Source organism: Bufo gargarizans, chromosome 1 (genome assembly GCF_014858855.1).
Source record: "Bufo gargarizans isolate SCDJY-AF-19 chromosome 1, ASM1485885v1, whole genome shotgun sequence".
NCBI classification, from domain to species: Eukaryota; Metazoa; Chordata; class Amphibia; order Anura; family Bufonidae; genus Bufo; species Bufo gargarizans.
Window position 1 is genome coordinate 123,228,356 of NC_058080.1, and position 20,485 is coordinate 123,248,840.

Here is a 20,485-nt window from a genome sequence, read left to right on the forward strand (position 1 = left end):
AAAAAAAAAAAATTTAATCAAGCCTTATTTCCATAATTCCTGAGACCTAAATATAACAATCACTATTGCAACTGGGGCCCCATGCACCTGAGGTCTTGAAACCTCAGTCCCGTCACACCATAAACTCTTGCTTTTTAGCAGATTTATATCAAATGCTTGCAATGCATACCTGCAAACAAATATCCAAGGAAAATGAAAAGCGTACCACCAATCTGGTGAAAATCTAAAGTCCACCAGTGCATTGTTTACATGGCTGCTGCAATGACATCTCATGGACAACACAAGACCGATACAGCACCTCAGAGGGCAGATAATGGCTGCAGCAATCACATCCTTTAAAGAGACGTCAACGCTGCAGCCAAGTAAACAAAGCACGGAAGGTGCACTGCTGCAACATAAGGGGGATTTACTAGATAAGGACTCCAGCTTCTAATATTCGTCCCATTCCCCTCTCCCCAGAAAAAGTTTTCTTGATCTTGAAACAGTTCTTTCAAGTTTTCCAAGCTGCAGACTTCATGTTTAGCTGCCCTCTAAGGCCTCATGCACACAAACGTATATTCTTTCCACGTCCGTTCCTTGTTTTTGCAGAACGTATACAGAACCATTCATTTGAATGGATCCGCAAAAAAAAAAAAAAAAACAGAAGTTACTCTGTGTGCATTCCATTTCCGTTCTGCCAAAAAATGGAACATGTCCTATTATTGTCCGCATTACGGACAAGGATAGTACTGTTCTATTAGAGGCCAGATGTTCTGTTCCGCAAAATACGTAATGGACACGGACGTAATCCGTATTTTTTTGCGGACCACAAAGTACAAATCTCAGGACATGTGATATTTGTAGACAGCAATAAGGGCTTTGTAAATAAGTATTACTACGAAAGGCCAGTGACTTTCAGTACGGTTACACCACGCCAACAATTAGCCTGCATGAGCAACGTGGAACCGTGTGTTCAGTCCAGAGTGACGAATCTTCTTCACATGCCAACAGCTCTTCACCCGGATTGCCAGTGAGGTGCCAGGAAATACTATTCTAATACTGTGATTGCTTCAGAGATAGGAGTCCTAGACAATGCTGCGGCATGTACATTATCTGTAAGGCCCCTCTCACACAAGCGAGTTTTCAGCGCGGGTGCAATGCGTGATGCGAAGGCATTGCGCCCGCACGGAATCCAGACCCATTAATTTCAATAGGGCTGTGTATATGTGCGTTGGTTTACACGCAAAACTGAACGCGATTGCAGACAAAGCTGAATGACTTTGTTTGCGAAATCGCCCATTTTTCACTGAACGCATTTGCAACGCATCCAGACCTAGTCCGCACACGCTCATCTGCAAGGGTCCTAATGGTTAGCTATTCCCCAATACAATGGGGCAAAATTTAAAGGGGTTGTCCAGGCTTTTACTATTGATAACCTATCCTCAGGATAGGCCATCAATATCAGATCGGTGGGGGTCTTTTTTAGAGCCGATACCGATAATAAAATTTGCATTTGGCGCTAGTATATTATAAATGTAAATTATAAATTAATAAAGCCCTTAGTTGGTAGTCAATTTATAATTTACATTTATAATATACTAGTGCCAAATGCCAATTTCCACACCATCCCCCCTTCCTCACTGAATTTATTAACCCCATCAGACCTCAGATCAGCCCTTTATTAATCCCTATCAGCCCTTTATTAACCCCTATCAGACCTCAGATGAATAAAATAAAAAAAATCCTCACCTCTCCTGCGCCGCGACTCCGCTTCATCTCCGGGTTCGATGTCTCGCTCCCCTGTGTTCTCCAGCCCGCACTGCACCGTCACCTGACAGCGCGCAGTGTTAGGTCATAATGCGCGCACTACATCCTGACGCTGTACAGGGTCAGGACGGTGCAGCACGGGCCCCATCAAAGAAGACCAGGGAGGGCGAGTATCGGAAGAGCTTGCTGCGCTTCTTCCCCGTTCCCGGCACCCGATGCATAATAGTACGCGCTTCCATAATGGAAGCGCTCAACAGTATTCGCTTTATACCCATTATCGGTATATTGCCATGGTTAGATGCCGATAATGTACAAATCCTGGATATCGGCCAATAATATCAGTACTTCCGATAATCAGTCGATCCCTACTTCTGAGCACGTCTTTTTGAGATGCTGGAACATTTGGAGGATCACTTTGATAGATTTAGAGAAAATACTGCATCTTCTCTCCTTCACAATGGTGTTGTGAGTACTGTATAGCTGCTAGGTTACACTATGTACACCTACATATCTGTGTGTGTATATACAGTAGGTGTTTGCCTGGATAGTTTGTACCAGGAATGTAACTACCGTAGCGGCAGACCATGCAACTGCTATGGGGTCCAGGGCAAGAGGGGGCCCAGTCTAAGTTGGGATTATCCCCTCTTCTACTGGAGGTGAAAACTTGGTAAGGAACAGCTTTTAGCAAATGAAGCAGTGGGAAAATGCCCTAGGGTCATTGAAAAGGGTTTAGGCAGAAACCCTTCTGTCCGGTGTGGGGGGCCTGGTTTTATCCTTGCTATGGGGCCCTTACTTCTCCATGCAACCCACTGGTTTGTACCTTTATACAGTATACACCAGGCCACAGTCTCTAGGGTCATTGAAAAGGGTTTAGGCAGTCCGGTGTGGGGGGCCTGGTTTTATCCTTGCTATTGGGCCCTTACTTCTCCATGCAGTATACACCAGGCCACAGTCTCTAGGGTGCTGCAGCTGTGGAAGAACAGATAGAAGTGGTTTAGGAGAATGTCAGCGTGGGTGTCATGTCACCAGCCCACTACGAAGCACAGGAGCGGAGATTACAAGGTATATCCGGCAGTGAGGAGGAGGGAAATCTTAACCACAATCTCAGGAAACCTGTAATTTCCAGGAGAAATGCGACCCACACTTATAAAGGCATTCTCCGAGCACAGGATACTATTGTGTAATATGCATCCTCACTGTATGGCTAAATAACGCACGTGAGCATAACACCTACCAACCAGGGTGGCCTTAGACAGGGACAGTTCTAGGAGATGGGTTTTATAGGCAGCTTTTACAGCATGGCTTTCCCACTGAGGCCAATACATTTACGTACTCCTAGAAAATGCCATCTGGGAATTTTTCAGCACAAAAAAAGCTAATAAAGTAAGAGTAACTGGTAGACAACCAATGGGCAAATGTTTAGAAAAATTCTTCTACATTAGTATATAGCAGTGATGGAGAACCTTTGAGACACCAAGTGCCCAAACTGCAACCCAAAACCCACTTATTTATCGCAAAGTGCCAACACAGCGATATAACCTGAATACCACAGTCCCATGTACTTTATCATGTACTGCCTACATTCAGTGCGCCGCCTGTGCTGTTCATAGTGTGCCCTGCGCTGATGAATGGCAGGAAAAGTCTAATGCCTACCAATAATACCAATATAATTTTTTCAGGGCGTGGGTGCCCACAGAGAGGGTTCTGACTGCCACCTCGGGCATCCGTGCCTATATATGTTCTACGTGGCCATGGTCATGTGTCACGCATTTCCCAAAGTCATTTATACTTGGTTCATGTGGCACCGTCCTGATGGGGAGTCCTGATATTTGGCACTGGCATTGGTATGAGCGACTGGTACAGAGAGCTGCTGGTGTACGATGACTCGAAAGAGATCTTGCAGTGGCTGAAAAAGTCAGTTGTGTGAAAGGAGACAGGCCATTGGCAAGCCTAGCAGCCTGGAAAATCCTGAGAGCCAGGCAGGGCGCAAGCTACTGACGGACCCAAGGAGTGATGGTTGTACCACTGCAGGCGGAATCCCAGGAGTAGTCAGTAGCTACCTCAGTGAAAGAATGGTCTGCTGTGGGTGGAAGACACAGCCCCCGTATACAGGTCAACCAATCTATTTCCATAGTCAATGGAACAGCGGTCACTGCTGGCCATCAGTGAATGAGAGGTCACATATTTGTACTACAGGTAGAACCCCTTTTTGGTGAAGAAAGATGAAATTCAGGAAGATGATGATAATGTGCTACTCAACTGTCCTGGATCCAGTACATAGCACTGCCTCACTCTCCTCTTCCTCTTCAGAGAGTGGGGTTGCTGCCACAATCCAGCGCGCCCTCATGTTATTGTCCAACATTTCCACTGTCCTGACTTTTCTGGGACTATTAACACTGCTACATCCACCCTGCTACAATGCAGTAACACTGCTATCCTGCAGCATGAAATTTGCTACTCCACAGCATCAACTCCGTTACACCACCGCCCTGCAACATTGTCGGCATTGCCAGCTCCATTATACCAGCTCCATATACCCTGATGCCCCAGCGCCACCTGTCTGTGCATGTAGCAGCCACCGGAAGTAGAAGCACTGTGCGCAGTGAGCCGGTGGCTGCTACATAATTTATTATTACAGGGATCGCAGGTCAGTGAATGTAACAGAGAATTAGATTGCATAAAAAGGGGGAATATAATGTAATTTTAACTCCTAAGACTCCTGTGCCCAGCCTTCTGTCTCCCAGGGAAGCACGAGTCCGAAGCACAGCATCTGCACAGCCCGTCTTTTCTAATGGACGGATGGCCCTTAGCAACTCTCTTTTGAAGAGTGCTGCTAAGGGCCATTTCAGCCCCAGTTTTCTACAAAAAATAAACGTTTTGGCTAAATAAAGTCTATTGCTAAATTGTTACCTATCACTTGCCCTACACTTTAGCAAAAAAATAAAAATAAATATGACAGTTATCCTTTAAGGGTTATCCTACAAACAGCATTTATCACCTGCTCACTGGATAGCCAATAAATGCCAGCTCACTGAAAGTCCACCCACTGGGACGCACTGAGATACCATGAATGGGGTCCCTGAGTTCCATCTGAATGGTCAGATGCTTTTTGTGGGATTACTCCTTTAACGGTCCCTTGGAGGATTAGCTTCTACCCAGTTTTTGAAGTCAGAGTATTTCTGAGCAGACTGCTAAGCAGCCTATACCTCTACTGTGGAAGACACAACAAGCACACCATCAGCAAAGGTCTCCATGAAGACGGCCAGACCACTGAGAGATGTTTAGAAAGTAAGCATTTAGCGTACAGTTTCACTTGGAGAGTTTTCTACAAAACAGTCTACATTTTGCAAACCAGCACCTAGACCTGAACGTATAGACATACAGCGTTATTCAATAGAATGTATCTGCATTGCGCCACCTGCTGTTTGTTCTTTCCCTTATGTTTCTGCCTAACTTGCTGAGGTGGAAGCACGTGCTCAATTCCATCCTTCAACTGCCACCTCTCATATCTATGGTTAGAAGCATTGACAGGTACGTCGAGAAAGTAGCAGCAAAAAGGACACGTCCTCTGAGAAAGGACACAACCCCTGAAAAAGCTGCCAGCTTCAAAATAAATCAGGGGATGTGTCAAATGCAGCAATGAATGGGGAGATCTCTGAACCCACATGAGGCACAGGGCTGGTTGTAGCTTTGTTAGAAAGCGATTGTCATGTAATGTATGTACATTAATCATGGGATAAACCCATTTTACCCCCTTAAGGACTCAGCCCTATTACACCTTAGGACCAGGCCATTTTTTGCAAATCTGACCAGTGTCACTTTAAGTGCTGATAACTTTAAAACGTTTTGACTTATCCAGGCCGTTCTGAGATAGTTTTTTTTCATCACATATTGTACTTCATGACACTTTTAAAATGAAGTAAAAAAAAAAATATCATTTTATTTATAAAAAATTAATAAAAAAATTACAAAAAAAAAATTGTTAAAAATTGCAAATTTCCAAGTTTCAATTTCTCTACTTCTATAATAACATAGTAATACCTCCAAAAATAGTTATTACTTTACATTCCCCATATGTCTACTTCATGTTTGGATCATTTTGGGAATGATATTTTATTTTTGGGGGATGTTACAAGGCTTAGAAGTTTAGAAGCAAATCTTGAAATTTTTCAGAAATTTTCAAAAACCCAATTTTTAGGGACCAGTTCAGGTCTGAAGTCACTTTGCGAGGCTTACATAATAGAAATCACCCAAAAATTACCCCATTATATAAACTACACCCCTCAAGTTATTCAAAACTGATTTTACAAACTTTGTTAACCCTTTAGGTGTTCCACAAGAATTAATGGAAAATAAAGATACAATTTCAAAATTTCACATTTTTGGCAGATTTTCCATTTTAATAATTTTTTTCCAGTTACAAACCAAGGGTTAACAGCCAAACCAAACTCAATATTTATGGCCCTGATTCTGTAGTTTACAGAAACGCCCCATATGTGGTCGTAAACAGCAGTACGGGCACACGGCAGGGCGCAGAAGGAAAGGAATGCCATACGGTTTTTGGAAGGCAGATTTTGCTGGATCTGTTTTTTGACACCATGTCCCATTTGAAGCCCCCCTGATGCACCCCTAGAGTAGAAACTCCAAAAAAGTGGCCCCATTTTAGAAACTACAGGATAGTGTGGCAGTATTGTTGGTACTAGTTTAGGGTACATATGATTTTTGGTTGCTCTATATTACACTTTTTGTGAGGCAAGATAACAAGAAATAGCTGTTTTGGCACTGTTTTAATTTTTTTGTTATTTACAACATTCATCTGACAGGTTAGAACATGTAATATTTCCTTAGACCAGGTTGTCACGGATGCGGCGATACCTAATATGTATACTTTTTTATTTATTTATGTAAGTTTTACCCAATGATTTCATTTTTGAAGCAAAAAAAATAATAATCATGTTTTAGTGTTTCCGTAGTCCGAGTGCCATAATTTTTTCAGTTTTTGGGCGATTACCTTGGGTAGGGTATGATTTTTGCGGGATGAGATGATGGTTTTATTGGCACTATTTTGGGGTGCGTGTGACTTTTTGATCCCTTGCCATTACACTTTGTGATGTAAGGTGACAAAAAAATTGTTTATTTAGCGCAGTTTTCATTAAAAAAAATTCACGGTGTTAATCTGAGGGGTTAGGTCATGTGATATTTTTATAGAGCCGGTCGATACGAACGCGACTATACCAAATATGTATACTTTTTATTTATTTATGCAAGTTTTACACAATAACCGCTTTTTTTAAACTAAAAAAAATGATGTTTTAGTGTCTCCATATTCTGAGCCATATTTTTTTTATTTTTTGGGCGATTGTCTCAATTAGGGGCGCATTTTTTGAGGGATGAGGTGACGGTTAGATTGGTACTATTTTGGTGGGTAAACGCCTTTTTGATCGCTTGCTGTTGTACTTTTTGTGATGTAAGGTGACAAAAAAAATTGTTTATTTAGCAGTTTTTATTTTTTACAGTGTTCGGCACACGACAGTATTTATTCACGGGGTTCCGTTGTTTCGTGATCCGTTTCCCTGTGTCTTCCTTGATTTTTGGAGGATCACCAGACATGAAGGAAAGTGAAAAAAGTCAAGTTTGCCTTGCAAATGATAGGAAAAAAACGGACGCGGAGATGACAATCTTGTGTGCCTCTGTGTTTTTTTCACGGGCCCATTAACTTGAATGGGTCCGCGAACCGTTGTCCGTGAAAAAAATAGGACAGGTCTTATTTTTTTTAACGGACTGGAAACACAGATCACGGACGCGGTTGACAAACGGTTCATTATCCAAGTTTTCAACGGACCCATTGAAAGTCAATGGGTCCGCAGAAAATCATGGAAAACGGAACAACGGACACAACAACGGTCGTGTGCATGAGGCCTTCATCTGAGGGGTTAGGTCATGTGATTTGTTTATAGAGCCGGTCGATACGGACACGGCGATACCTAATATGTACACTCCTCCCCCCCCCCCTATTTTTTACCAATTTTTTTTTTTACTTTATTTGGGGAAAAATGACGTTTTTGTTTATTTTTACTTGAAAGTTTTAATTTTGGGGGGGGGGGGGGGGGTTGAAACTTAATTTTTTAAACTTTTTTGTCCTTTTGGGGGTCTAATCCAGGGGGCTGGATCTCACAGGCTCGTCACCGGAAGGCATTCCTTAGGCATCGCGCTGCCTTCCTTAGGCATCGGGTGCCCCCCTACAGCCGCATGGGGACCCGATGGCACCGCCACACGCCGCAAACCGCAGGTCTGAATTGACGTGCGGTTTGCGGCGATCGCCGACAGGGTCCCCGCGCATTTAGCCGCGGTGATTGGAAATACACATGACGTACCGGTACGTCATGGGTCCTTAAGGGGTTAAAGTGGTTTTCCGGGATTTCAATACTGATGCCTATCCTCAAGATTGGTCATTAATATCCGATTATAGCAGGTCCAACTCTCAGCACCCCCGTCGATCAGTTGTTTGAAGAGGCTGTGGCCAGTAATATGTTCATTGGTCATATGGCCTATTTGCAGCTCAGTTCCATCCAAGTGCATGGGCCTGGGCTGAAATACCAAGCACTGCTGATCACCAAGTACAGTGCTGTGCAGAGGCTGCAGCGCTCGCGGGGCACCACCGCCTCTTCAAACAGCTGGTCGGCGGGTGTGCCAGAAGTTGGAATCCCACCGATCCAATATTAATGACCTATTCTGAGGATAGGCTATCAATATTGAATTCTCATAAAATACCTTTAAGGCTAGGGCTTTACAGTGACTTTTAGCCCCACATTAGTCACAGTAAAATTGCAGGGTGCCGCAACAGTCACACACCCTATAGACAATACAAGTACAGAAAATAGTAGCGGCTCACTCCTTAGTAGTTACAGGGTGGTGCTGCAAGCTCATATAGAGGGAATCACCCCACCCTCTGTTAAAAAGTGAATGTAACAATAGAAAAATGAGAAAAATGAGCAAGCACTCATACACTTGGCAACCAAATTGACATATGCAGAAAATATTTATTATTAAATCCCCATAAAATTCAAGTAATAAAAATAGTGTAATACAGCAATGACATACAAAAACTACAATCACATAAACTATAGTAGATATAATAGTATAGTTGATATTGTATTGAATGATAAAATATATGATAATAAAATATTCGATACTAATCTATAGTCGATAAATTCACTGATATAAATCACACACCAAAAACTTCAAGTATTGTCCAGGTCTTATTATATATGCTGTTATTGTGAAGGGGGAGGTAATTCCGCTGTGACTCTATCCCAGATTGGGAAAATGATTGTCACGTTAAATATTGTAGGTGTATTTCCCCTGGGAACGTAATGTATTCATAAAATGTCCACAGGAATCCTGATAATGTTGGAATAAAAAGTCTCTTATGGTATTTCCTTTTAAAGTCGAGGTAAACTTTAAATCGGTATTTGGCTTACCGTCTGGTGTCTGCTGTCTCCCTGTTGCTTGAGTGGAGCTTTAAATGTCTGCCGGCTTATTTGATCGCTCCTTCCAGCAAGTACAGGGTTGCAAACAATCAGCGCTCAGCTTGGCACGACATCTCTTGACGCAAACACAAATTGGATGAATTTTTCTTTGTGACAACGTGTTTTGGAATTTAAAGCTCTTTTATCAAGTCTCTAAGGTGAATAAGAAGGGGTCATGGATGAGCTCAAGGAGGGCCCTCCCAGCCACGACAGCATCACAGAGAGAGAGGATCCGCCCCCGGGACAGGAAACCTGCAGAATAAAAGGGTGGAGCCTTTGTATATATATATTTTTGTATTTATTTTTTTGCTACACCCAGTGCATGAGAAAGGAGGAACCATGAAAATCCCAGGGAGGAAAAAAGGAAGGGTGCTGTTGTGGGGTCTGGAAAAGCCGATTAACGGTAAGTGTAATCATCATTTTTCCCTTCCCCCACAACCGCACCACAGAGATTACAGAGAACACCCCTTCCTTAGAGGGGGCGTCACCACTTGAAGAACCCTGGTACCAAACAGGAGATCAGAGGAAGAATTCAGTTGGAGACGATAGTGCTTGTAGAAAGTTGAAGGAGAGGACCACGTGGCAGCCTTGCAGATTTGATCAATGGAGACATTAGATCTTGCAGCCCAAGATGTGGAGACAGCCCTAGTGGAATGTGCCTTAATAGAGCTTGAAGGAGGACTACCACAAAAAGAATAGGTTAGGGAAATGACTGATTTAATCCATCTAGCTAGAGAACATTTTGAGGCTACCTTTCCCTTGTTCCTCCCTGAAAAAAAGAACAAAAAGGAAGAGGATTCCCTACAATCCTTAGTTACATCTAGGTAATGCAAAAGGCATCTCCTAAAGTCTAGACAGTGTAACCTACTCTCCTCTTGAGTCTTAGGATCCAAAAAAAAGGTTGGAAGTACAATTTCATGAAGTCTATTAGTCCTATATGGGACCTTTGGCAAAAAGGCAGGATCTGGTTTCAGGACCACCCTATTATCAGCAATTGACATAAAGGGGGGGGGGGGGGGGTTTCTGGCAAAGGTAAAGCTAATCCTTCTGGCAGAGGTTAAAGCTAATAAAACTAGCATGAAAGTAAGGAGTTTTACAGAACAGGAAGACAATTGTTCAAATGGTTGATGGGTCAAAGCATTCAGAACTAAGTTAAAATCCCACAGGGCCATATTCAGAGATTTTACCAGTAGAATTCTGTTCACTGCTTTAAAGAACCTTTCCACCCATGGGTTAGAGGCAAAGTTTCTATGAAATAGGGCAGAGAGAGCAGATGCCTGAACTTTATAGTGCTTTTAGCTAGTCCCCCCGTCAGTACCATCGGAAAACAGAAGTTTCCGATGGTACAGAACCTGACCAGACTCCTAAAAATTCAAGGTATTTTCTCCAAACCCTAGCATAAATTGACACAGTTACCGCCTTTCTACTTTTTAACAAGGTGGACACTAGGGCCTCAGAAAACCCCTGTTTAGTCAATAGGGCCCTATTCCAGGCCGTTAGATGCAAACCCCTGACGTCTGTATGACACACTGGCCCCTGTTCGAGAAGATCCAGAGTCTCCGGAAGTATCCAAGTATCGACATCGTCTTTAGGAGAGAGAACCAAGCTCTCCTTGGCCGGAAGGGGGCTATTAGAATCATTCTCGCTCCCTCGTTCCTGATCTATTTGAGCACCAGTGGAATCAATTGGAAAGGAGGAAAAGCATAACCCGAGGGGAAATTCCACTTCAGGAGAAGAGCGTCTACCGCATACGGGGATTCCTTCGGGTTGAGAGAACAAAAACGGTCCACTTTCCTGTCTCAACTGGTGTCGACTTAGAAAATCCACCTGGACATTCTCTTTGCCGGTTATATGAATGGTGGAGATGTGACTGATTCTTCCTTCCAGATACAGAAACAAAAGAGTGGCTTCTCATGAGGGACGTAGATCTTGCTCCCCCTGGTGAATTATATATGCTACTGCCACCCGATTGTCTGACATTATTCTTATATGATCTGAATAAATTAGGGGTATCGCTTTCTCCAAAGCTAGCCTCACAGCCAGTAATTCCTTTCTGTTTGAGGAAAACGTCTTCTCTATCGGAGACCATCTCCCTTGAATGACCTGGTCTAGAAAGTGGGTGCCCCATCCAAAAGGACTGGCATCCGTAGTCAACACCACTGGACTAGCGAAATTCCAAGGGATTTCCTGATCTAAATTTGACTTCATCTCCCACCATGTCAGGCTTCTCAATGTTTTCTTTGAGATCCTTATTTCTGACTCCAAAGAACTCCCCCGTGTTTATTTTAGGGCAAAAAGGATCTCCATCTGTAAGGCTCGAGTATGCAATTAAGCAAATGCCACTGCTGTTATACAAGAGGTTAGGGACCCCAATACTGGCATGGCCATACGAATGGACAGACATTTTGATGTTTTTAACATTTGTAGCCTCGTCTGTATGTGTGTGATCTTTCTTTCCGTTAGAAATACCCTCTGGGCTAAAGAATCCAAGAGGAGACACAGGAATAACTGGTGAGTCTTTGGTTCCATTCAGAACTTCTTTAGATTTATCATCTACCCCAATTGTTTTAAGATTTTTGACACCTTCTGTACTGCTGATATACAACTTTGTTGAGAGTTTGCAATGATCAGAAAATCATCTAGGTATGGCAGGAATAAAATGTACTCTTTCCTTATGAAGGATGCCACCTCTGAAATTATCTTTGTGAATATTCTGGGGGCCATGGAAAGACCGAATGGGAGTGCCTGATATTGGAAATGACGTATCTGACCCCCGACTATTACGGCCACTCTGAGAAATTGTTGATGAGAGGGGTGAATGGGGACGTGGTAATACGAGTCCTTCAGGTCGAGGACTGCCATGAAACAACCCGGATACAGTAATTGGATTGCGGATTTTACAGTTTCCATCTTGAATTATCTCACAGCAAGGTGTCTGTCTAATGGTTTCAGGTTTATAATAGTGCAAAAGGTATTGTCCAGTTTCTTAACTAGAAAGAGGGGAGAATAATACCCGTCTCTGGTACTGGAATCAGAACCAGTTTCTCCTCTAATTCCAGAATCTTCACTTCCATTGCTGATAGACCCAATGACGACCCCTGAGGTTTTGTGATCTTGAATCTCTGAGGGGAAAATGAGCAAAATTCTAGTTTTAAACCTTCCTTTATTAGGTTCCGAACCCATCTCCCCCCCACACTTCTTCCCATGTGGAAAGGAAGAACTTTAGTCTCCATCCCACGAACTTCTGGCGTCATTGTTGTTGGGATGGTTTCTTAGGTTGAGAGGACGAATTTCCGAACAAAAAAACTCTGCTTCCAAACCCCCTAGATCTGGAATCCTGGCTCTTTTCGCTACCACGACTTCTCCCCCTGAACCCTGAGGAACGAAAGGGACATCTAGATTTAGAGAAGGAAATGGAGGCAAAACTTGTAGACACACCTGGAAATTTCCTTTTTTTTATTTTATCAGCTGCCTTCTCTAAAAGGGAGTCTAGTTCGGGGGCAAACAAGAATTCTCCCTGACAAGGGATACCACATAATCGTTGTTTGGAAGACAGGTCTCCTCCTCTCCAATTCTTTAACCATAGAGCTCTCTGAGCTAAATTGGAAAGAGAGGAGGCCTGAGCTAACAATCTAATAGAGTCCATAGAAGCATCATCCATAAAGTCTGCTGCCTTCTGTAAGGTAGGGATAAAGGCTAAGATCTGTTCTCTGGGGCATTTATCACATCTGGCTGCAACCGTAGATGCTACACTAGGTCTAAAAGCGGAGGTGGGTGCCTCCCATGTACTTTTAAGGCAGGAGTCAATCTTCTTATCCAATGGATCTTTTAGAAATCCCATGTCCTAGAATGGAAGGGAGGAATTTTTTGATATCTTGGAAATGGCAACATCGATTTTTGGTGCCTTATACCAAGAAGAGGCCTCTTCCTCAAAGGGATATCTTCTCTTAAAACTCCTAGGGTTAAATACTTTATCAGGTTTTTCCCATTCTTTACTAATGAGGGCAATGACGCTCTTATGTAAAGGGAAACATCTGCATTTCTTCTCTTGAAGTCCTTCAAATACAGAATCAACCATTGACTAATATTTTACATCCTCTAGTTCTAAAGTGGAAACCTAATGAGAGGATTTTATCTATGTATTGCTGGCACAGCCTTTTAGCGCAAGAGGAGGATAAAGGGCATCCACACAGCGCACATTCTTTGTTTTTTCGTTTTGGCAAAACCTTTCTGGGTCTTCTCTAAATATAAATAAAATGACCAAACATCAATTCAGTAAATAGAACTAGGCACTTACCCCAAATGTCTTCAAACATGAGCTTAAGTAACGGCGCAGGAACCTCTCCTTCTGCCGGGTCTATTTTCTTCCTCCATGAGGCTAGGAAGGTATTAGAATGTGAGACAGAAACAATATCACAGAAACTCTGGAGATATGGAAGGCGAACCCAACATTTAGAATTTACCAGCAGGGCTGGTATTAAACAGGAGAGAATAAATAAACTTCACAGGAGGCAGAAGCCCGGTATTGTTCCGTCACCGGTCTCACCAGACCTGCCGGTTTGCGCTCTGTTAAGAGATCCTCCTCTGGAAGCCATGCGCATCGAGCGCGATCCCCAAAACGGAAGCACGCCCGTAGAATGCACGCCACCAGAAGTGCGTCACATGGAACGCACATGCTTACCGGAAGTGTCCTCGTGAAGCGCGCTCTGCCCTCAGAATTCACATGCCGGAAAATGCCTCGATCCGGCCGCATGTATAGGAATGCATCACCCCCCTGGGGCTGCTTCCTTTTCTCTCTCCAGTGTCGCGTGGCCTTACTCCCCTGGAGGGGCACATGCACCCGCCGCAAGCACCGGATAGAGGCCCTCCACCGGCACCTAGGGTCCTGCCAGCACAACCTATGGGTGATAGACCCTAGCAGGTATGTTACCAACTAGTCCTCTAGAACCTCTGGGACTTGCAGACTAGCGGTACCTGAAAGAAAACTGCAGGTTCCCCGCTCCAGGGACAGGAAACCACTGAGGTGTGAGAAAGGCTCCACCCTTTTATTCTGCAGCTTTCCTATCCCTGGGGGCGGATCCTCCCTCTCTGTGGTGCGGTCGTGGGGGAAGGGAAAATTGTATCATCCATATGTGGTCGTGTTTGTGCCAGGAGATGTCTGAACATTGCCGAGTGCCAATTGTTTGCACCCATATGCCTATATCGTTTACTTTGCTCCGGAGGCTTGGCTACCCCTTGGGTTGAGGACCTTACGTCACTGACCTCTTGCAATTATATGCTTTATACTAATGTTGTGCCTATGCTTGCACAACACTCAAAGGTGAGCATGATCATCTGGTTTTAAATTCCAATTGATCAGCATTACCCTATGAGCGCCTGCTTCCTTTAGCCACGATTTGCTACACACCCTACGGAGGAGACCCGTAATTTTACTGCTACCTTTAAATGACCAAAAACCTCTCTGGAACTGTACCCCTAAGCTAAATGGCAATTAAAATTACACATTTAGAAGAATGTCTAGTCCAGTTGGTCACCTTTAGGGTAAACACACACATTCAGGATTTATGTGCGGACAACCTACACTTAGATCCGCAGGGAAATCCGTGTGGTCAATCCGAATCAATTGGTGCGGATTTAAGTGACTAGAGAAAATCCGGACAGGAAAAAATCATAAATTGACATGCAGCGGATTTTAAAATCCGCACCGTAGGTCAAAATCCGAGCGGAAAAAAATCCACATCGTGTGCATTGAGAATTTCAAATTCTCATAGAATACAACATAAATTACCTACAGTGCAATCCTAATCATGTGCACTTACCCTTATACTACTGAAAGGCAAGAGCCAGGCCTTGGCAGCCAAATCACGCACAATATTTAAAGTGTGCCTACAGCGCTCTAGAATCCATACCCCGCTGGCATGTCAGCAGTGTACTGGTATATGGATTCCAGCTGCACTGAGCGCTGTACAGGCCAGAGCACACATTGCTGCCCCTGCCTGTACCAGCCCCACTCTCCTAAACCCTGGCATAGATGTGCCACGTTAGGCTTTAGAGGAGCGGGCACAGGCAGCTCCTGTCCTGTGCTTGCTCCACTTCGCTCTGCCAAGCGCCTGCCCTGATGCAGTAGTAAAATAATACCGCCACCACCTGTGACCGGACTGGGGTTGTGGTATGCTGGGTCTGGTAGTCCTGCAATATTAAACCATTGGTGCTCAGTGTAATAAAGCATAAAACTGAACAGTCTGTGTAGAGAAGTCAAAGCACTCCCCGGTACTGTACACCTGCGGTCTTTATTGGCTCCATCACGGGAGTAAAAATACACATCAGCCGGCCAGCGGCCGTTTCACGTGCGCAGAGCTTTCTTAAGGCCTCTTGACAGAGAGCATAGCACATCACTCCTCCTGCCTACCGCTCTGCTATAGCACAGCTATGCCAGGCTTTAGGAGAGCAGGGCTGGTACAGGCAGGGGCTCAGATGTGTGCTCTAGCCTGTACAGCCTCAGTAGAATCCGTACTCCTATACACAACTGCCATGTCAGCGCTGGACAAGTGTACAGATTGCAAAGAACTCTTCATTTCTGGCACCGTGGCTGCCCAACAATGGGCACCCCCACCAAAACACAGGGCAGCCCCCACCAAACTGATACTGTTGACCAATATCTGTAGCCCAAGGAAACGCTTTAAGTAGAGCCAGAAAAATTAATCAACGAATCTGCTTTCCCACATGGATTTCAAAATGTACGCTTTTCACTTGACGTGGTTTGACATGCATACTGCACATTTTTTCCGATTTCCACTGGATGTTCAGGTGCCGATTGGTGAACTTATGCCAAGTGCAGCCCAATGACCCTCTGACAATCCTGTGTGACCTGAGGTTAGGGTCACACAACGTTATTCTGCGGCTGAAAGATACAGAGCAGCTACAAGAGAATCAGCCTCCGAAACCCAGACGCTTTTTCGGTATATTAGTTTTTCAGCAGAGTAAATCTCTGACAACCACATCCAAAGGATTTATTCAGCATGTGAGCAGGTGACCTTCTCACCATCAGCAAGGGTCGGTCTGACTGAAACGACCATATACTGATATGAACTATGTAGAATGTGGTCCCCCCCATCTCTAGAGCTGCTACATACATGGTGCTCATGCACATGTGGCTCAAAGCTCTACAGGCTTTTCCCAGCCAAAATTTCCCCTGTGAGGGGCTGATAACATAGCTGTTGACCGCCTTCCCATAAGCTGTAATAACTGTCCAGCCATGGATTTGGCTGGTATCATCTGATTGGCATACTTTTCCCCATAGAAAATTGTCTGGAAAATAATGGGGTCATTTATCAAACTGATGTAAAGTAGAACTGGCCTAGTTGCCCAGAGCAACCAATCAGATTCCACCTTTCATTTTAAAAAGGAGCTGTGAACTATGAAAGGTGAAATCTGAATGGTTGCTATGGGCAACTAAGCCACTTCTACTTTACACCAGTTTGATAAATGACCTCCTAAGTCTCTATAGTAGTAGATGCCTGGAACAATCTTCCAGCGGATGTAGGACAGACATGCCTGGGACAAACATATATTATCTATCCAATTATAAAAATAAAGATGGCCTCCGTTGTCTTTTTTGCTATGTTTCCATACTCTACCGTGTCTCTTCAATGAGAAATAATACCACCCCTGAGGAGCATCTCAGGCTCCATTCAGACGTCCGTAGTGCATTGCACCCCCAAAGAAATGCCTATTGAATAGGACATGTTCTATTTTTTTCCGGAGCTGCAGACCGGAAGATCGGCGTCTCGCTCCGGAAATGCGGATGCGGACAGCACACTGTGTGCTGTCCGCATCTCTTCCGGCCCCATAGAGAATGAATGGGTCCACATAATTGCGGAAAGGATGCAGACCCATTCTACGGATGTGCGAATGGACCCAAAGGCATTTCACCAGCCAACCAGTGTCCTGCTCTGTGATGATGAGGGGGAAACAACCCCAAACCAGCTCTCTACAGATGGGTGTCTCTGGTTGGCTGATATGAGCCAGTATGCATACTCTCTATCCATGGAGCACTGTCTGAAAAATGAATCTCCACCCTCCGTCAACAATGCAATAAATTGGGAGATCTTCACATAACATATCAACCAAAGCGTTCAAAACTGTACATGATAAAGACTATTGGAGTAGCCTTACCTTTCAGAAGCTGGTTCAGGTCCATGGCGTCCTGCAAAGCCTTAGGGTCAGATTTACCATCAAGCTCAGGATCTGTTTTTCAAAAATAAAGTTAATAAGATAACGGATTAAAAAAATAATAATAGTGGGAGTGGAAAAGTAAAGAGAAGTTAGAAGATGGCTACAATTACCACATGACTCCTGTCTGACGTTCTCTTGTCGCTTTACTTTAGCTTTTAGCGCCTCGCTAGTAGCCGCAATGTCAAAAGACTGTATCGGGCTGATGTCAGGGGTGGAGAGCGGGGTCACGTCAGTGACTGTGTCCTCTGACTCTTCAGCATAGTCCCTGAGGTCTCTCGCGGATGGTCTATGTAGCCTGCGCTCAGGAGAACGCAGAGAGGAAGGAGCTCTGTCTTTGGATGACTGATAGGACCTCGGAGTGTGGTCATCTGATGTGGTATCAGAAAATTCTGTATCGGAGCTGGAGATGGAAGAAGGAAAGTCTCTGCTGTGTTTTCCCGCAGTCTTCTTCCCAATATTTGTTTGCTTTGTAGGTTTTGGTCTGGAGCTGCGGCTCTCCTCCTCACTACTGTCATCTTCGTCTGGGTAGTAATTATCATCGAAGTCTCGTCTTATCTGGGGGATTCCTGTTGGAATAGTAGCTTCTATTCTCAAGCTCTGTGCTGAGCTCCTACCCGATTTTACAGCACTGCGGGGTCTTGGAGCGTCCAAGGACAACACAGTCCCTGAGAACTTAGACTGGGTTTCCTTTGACAGCTCTTTGCTGCTTGATCCTTGTGGTGGTTCTTCTCCTCTCTCACTGTCCTCTGACTCGGAATCATGATTATTTTGCTTGCGTTCGGATGTAGCGTGAACCGATGTAGTGACACCCGGTCGTCTCGTTTCCTCGTCATCACTGTCAAAAAAGGAGTGATCCACTTCACCATCATCAGAAAGATTTCCATACCGATCCATGATGACAGATCTGGAGGCAGAAGATAAAATACCGGAAATGTATCAGACTCGGACTCTTCTGTACTTCCACACATGTACAACCATTAGTAACATGCAGAACGTTGAATGGACTCTTGTTACAGCATGCTATGGATATGTTCACACCTGTCGAATTTGCCAGTGGCAGATCTCACAAGGATTTTTCTAAGAATTTCAGCCCTGGATTTTGAACATATACCCTACACAGGGATATTTCCCGGTGGGCCGATGCCAATGGGGCCACCTGAGCCCTCCTCACAGATGCTTGGCAAGCAGTTGGAGGTCCCTCCTGAATTCAACTGTATCACCATCCTGATGGTCATAGGGCAGTATTTTATGCTGCACTGTGGTATTTGGTTTTGCTGGGGCGGTATTTTGTGCTGTACGGCGGTATTGCTGGCCTCACATACTTCTGTTGTCCTGCCTGCACGTGGCGGGTGTTGTCCCTGCCTTCTGTCAGTTCAGACTCGCCTACAACTTGGGCCCACTTTCAGTTTTTCTTTCCAGGGCCACTTTAAGTTCCCAATCCGCCCTTGATTTTGACCACGGATGTGGAATAGCCTAATTGTCATTCCATAGGGTCAATCTGTGGCTTTTCAATGTGTAGATTAATAATTAATATGGTGGGGATTTAAAACATCTAATTCAAAAGTATTACAGAAACCAGGGACCAAACCAAGTGAACGGGAGCTGAGCGGCAGTACACCGACTGAGAACTTCCAGAGGCCCACATCTTGTAGGCAGGTCCAAACTGGCAGAAGGTTGGCCTACACAAGTAGATGGGCCCAACAAAAGTGGGCGGGGTCAGCGACGGCCTAGTGTAGCACAAAATACCTTCCCGGCAGAAAAGCTGCCCTTCTGTGGTGGCCATCAACAGCGGCCACATTCTGTCCTGCTCCTCCAATCGTCCAGCAGGGGGCTTAGGAGGTGGGATTCGGGCCACAGCACCAAGCCAGCCCTACCTTCAGCATGCTGCCTGGACTTCCCCCAGTAATGACCCCTACAGTGCTCCAGTAGTATGATCCACAAGTGGTCCAGTCATCATCTCCAGTATGCAGCCTGAGACACCTGCGCCATTTTTACACTGCAGCTTAGGAAAGTGGTCAGCAGACAGCCATGGGGGTCACATCCCCCTCTTCAGTAATCTACTGTATCAGGAGGGAACCAGCAGTCACTGGCCAGAAACATAAGTACCTGATGCTACCATTGAGAGCATCAGACGCGTCCCTTTTTTACCCCTGGATATGGATTGCAAATACATAGCTGGTTCCTGCATAATCAATGGGACGCTGAATACTTGGAGGCTGGCCGTGGATTCCGGTGGGGAATCAGTGTGAACATGGAGTGTGGCCGCCACTGGAGGTGTATACATGACATCCAGCAATGCCTGCACACACAGGGCAGTACAGGCGAGTACACACGACGCGGATGTCCTGTGCGGTCAGCTGTCACTCAGTGCTGTCAGAAGAAGACGCATCCGGTCTCCATGGAGACTGCATATGGGCGGGGCTCCGCTCTGTACAGCTCTGGTCAGTGGGCACACACAAGGAGGATTATAATATACAACCCACTGCAAAGCGTAAGACACACACTGACAGAAACCAGACACTAAAATAACGGCTTGGACACCGCTCACACCTGCGCCGTTACCTGCTCTAGTCCGCTGCCCGGGTTCTCTATAAACGCACAGATACCGCACGCTGCACACACGGCTCCTCCACTGCGCGCTCTACTCTCGTCTCCAGCTTTCTCACAACATAGCTCCAGTACAGTCTGCCACGAAAGCCACGCCCCCGGTAACCAAGACGTCACTTCCGCCACAAGGAAAAGCCCGGGCGACATTTTTCTTTAGGGCACGGGGGATATACATGGCGGGGGAACAGACTTGTATTATGGGAACATTTAGTAACGTGTGTGAGGATGTGATTCTGGCCTGCACGTGTCTCCACGGCTTATATGGGGACTTTTGAAACGTTAACACAATGTAAAAATACCACAAACATACATATTCAGCAATTTTCAGGCCTGAGATAATGGTGTACACAGGGTTGCATAGCTAGGGT

The 20,485-nt window shown here is 44.9% G+C and overlaps 1 protein-coding gene across 2 annotated transcripts in view; it reads right to left on the reverse strand.

Moving 5' to 3' along the window:
• CFAP97 (cilia and flagella associated protein 97) overlaps positions 1 to 20,209 on the reverse strand; it is a 41,487-nt gene extending 21,278 nt beyond the window's left edge. For both annotated transcript variants that reach the window (XM_044297634.1, XM_044297624.1), the window contains exons 1-3: positions 20,073 to 20,209; positions 17,621 to 18,414; positions 17,451 to 17,522 (exon numbers count right to left, since the gene is read on the reverse strand). In XM_044297634.1, the coding sequence (XP_044153569.1) occupies positions 17,451 to 17,522; positions 17,621 to 18,404 (856 nt within the window). In that variant the 5' untranslated portion in view covers positions 18,405 to 18,414; positions 20,073 to 20,209. The remainder of the gene's footprint in view (positions 1 to 17,450; positions 17,523 to 17,620; positions 18,415 to 20,072) is intronic.
• Between the last annotated feature and the right edge of the window lie 276 nt (positions 20,210 to 20,485).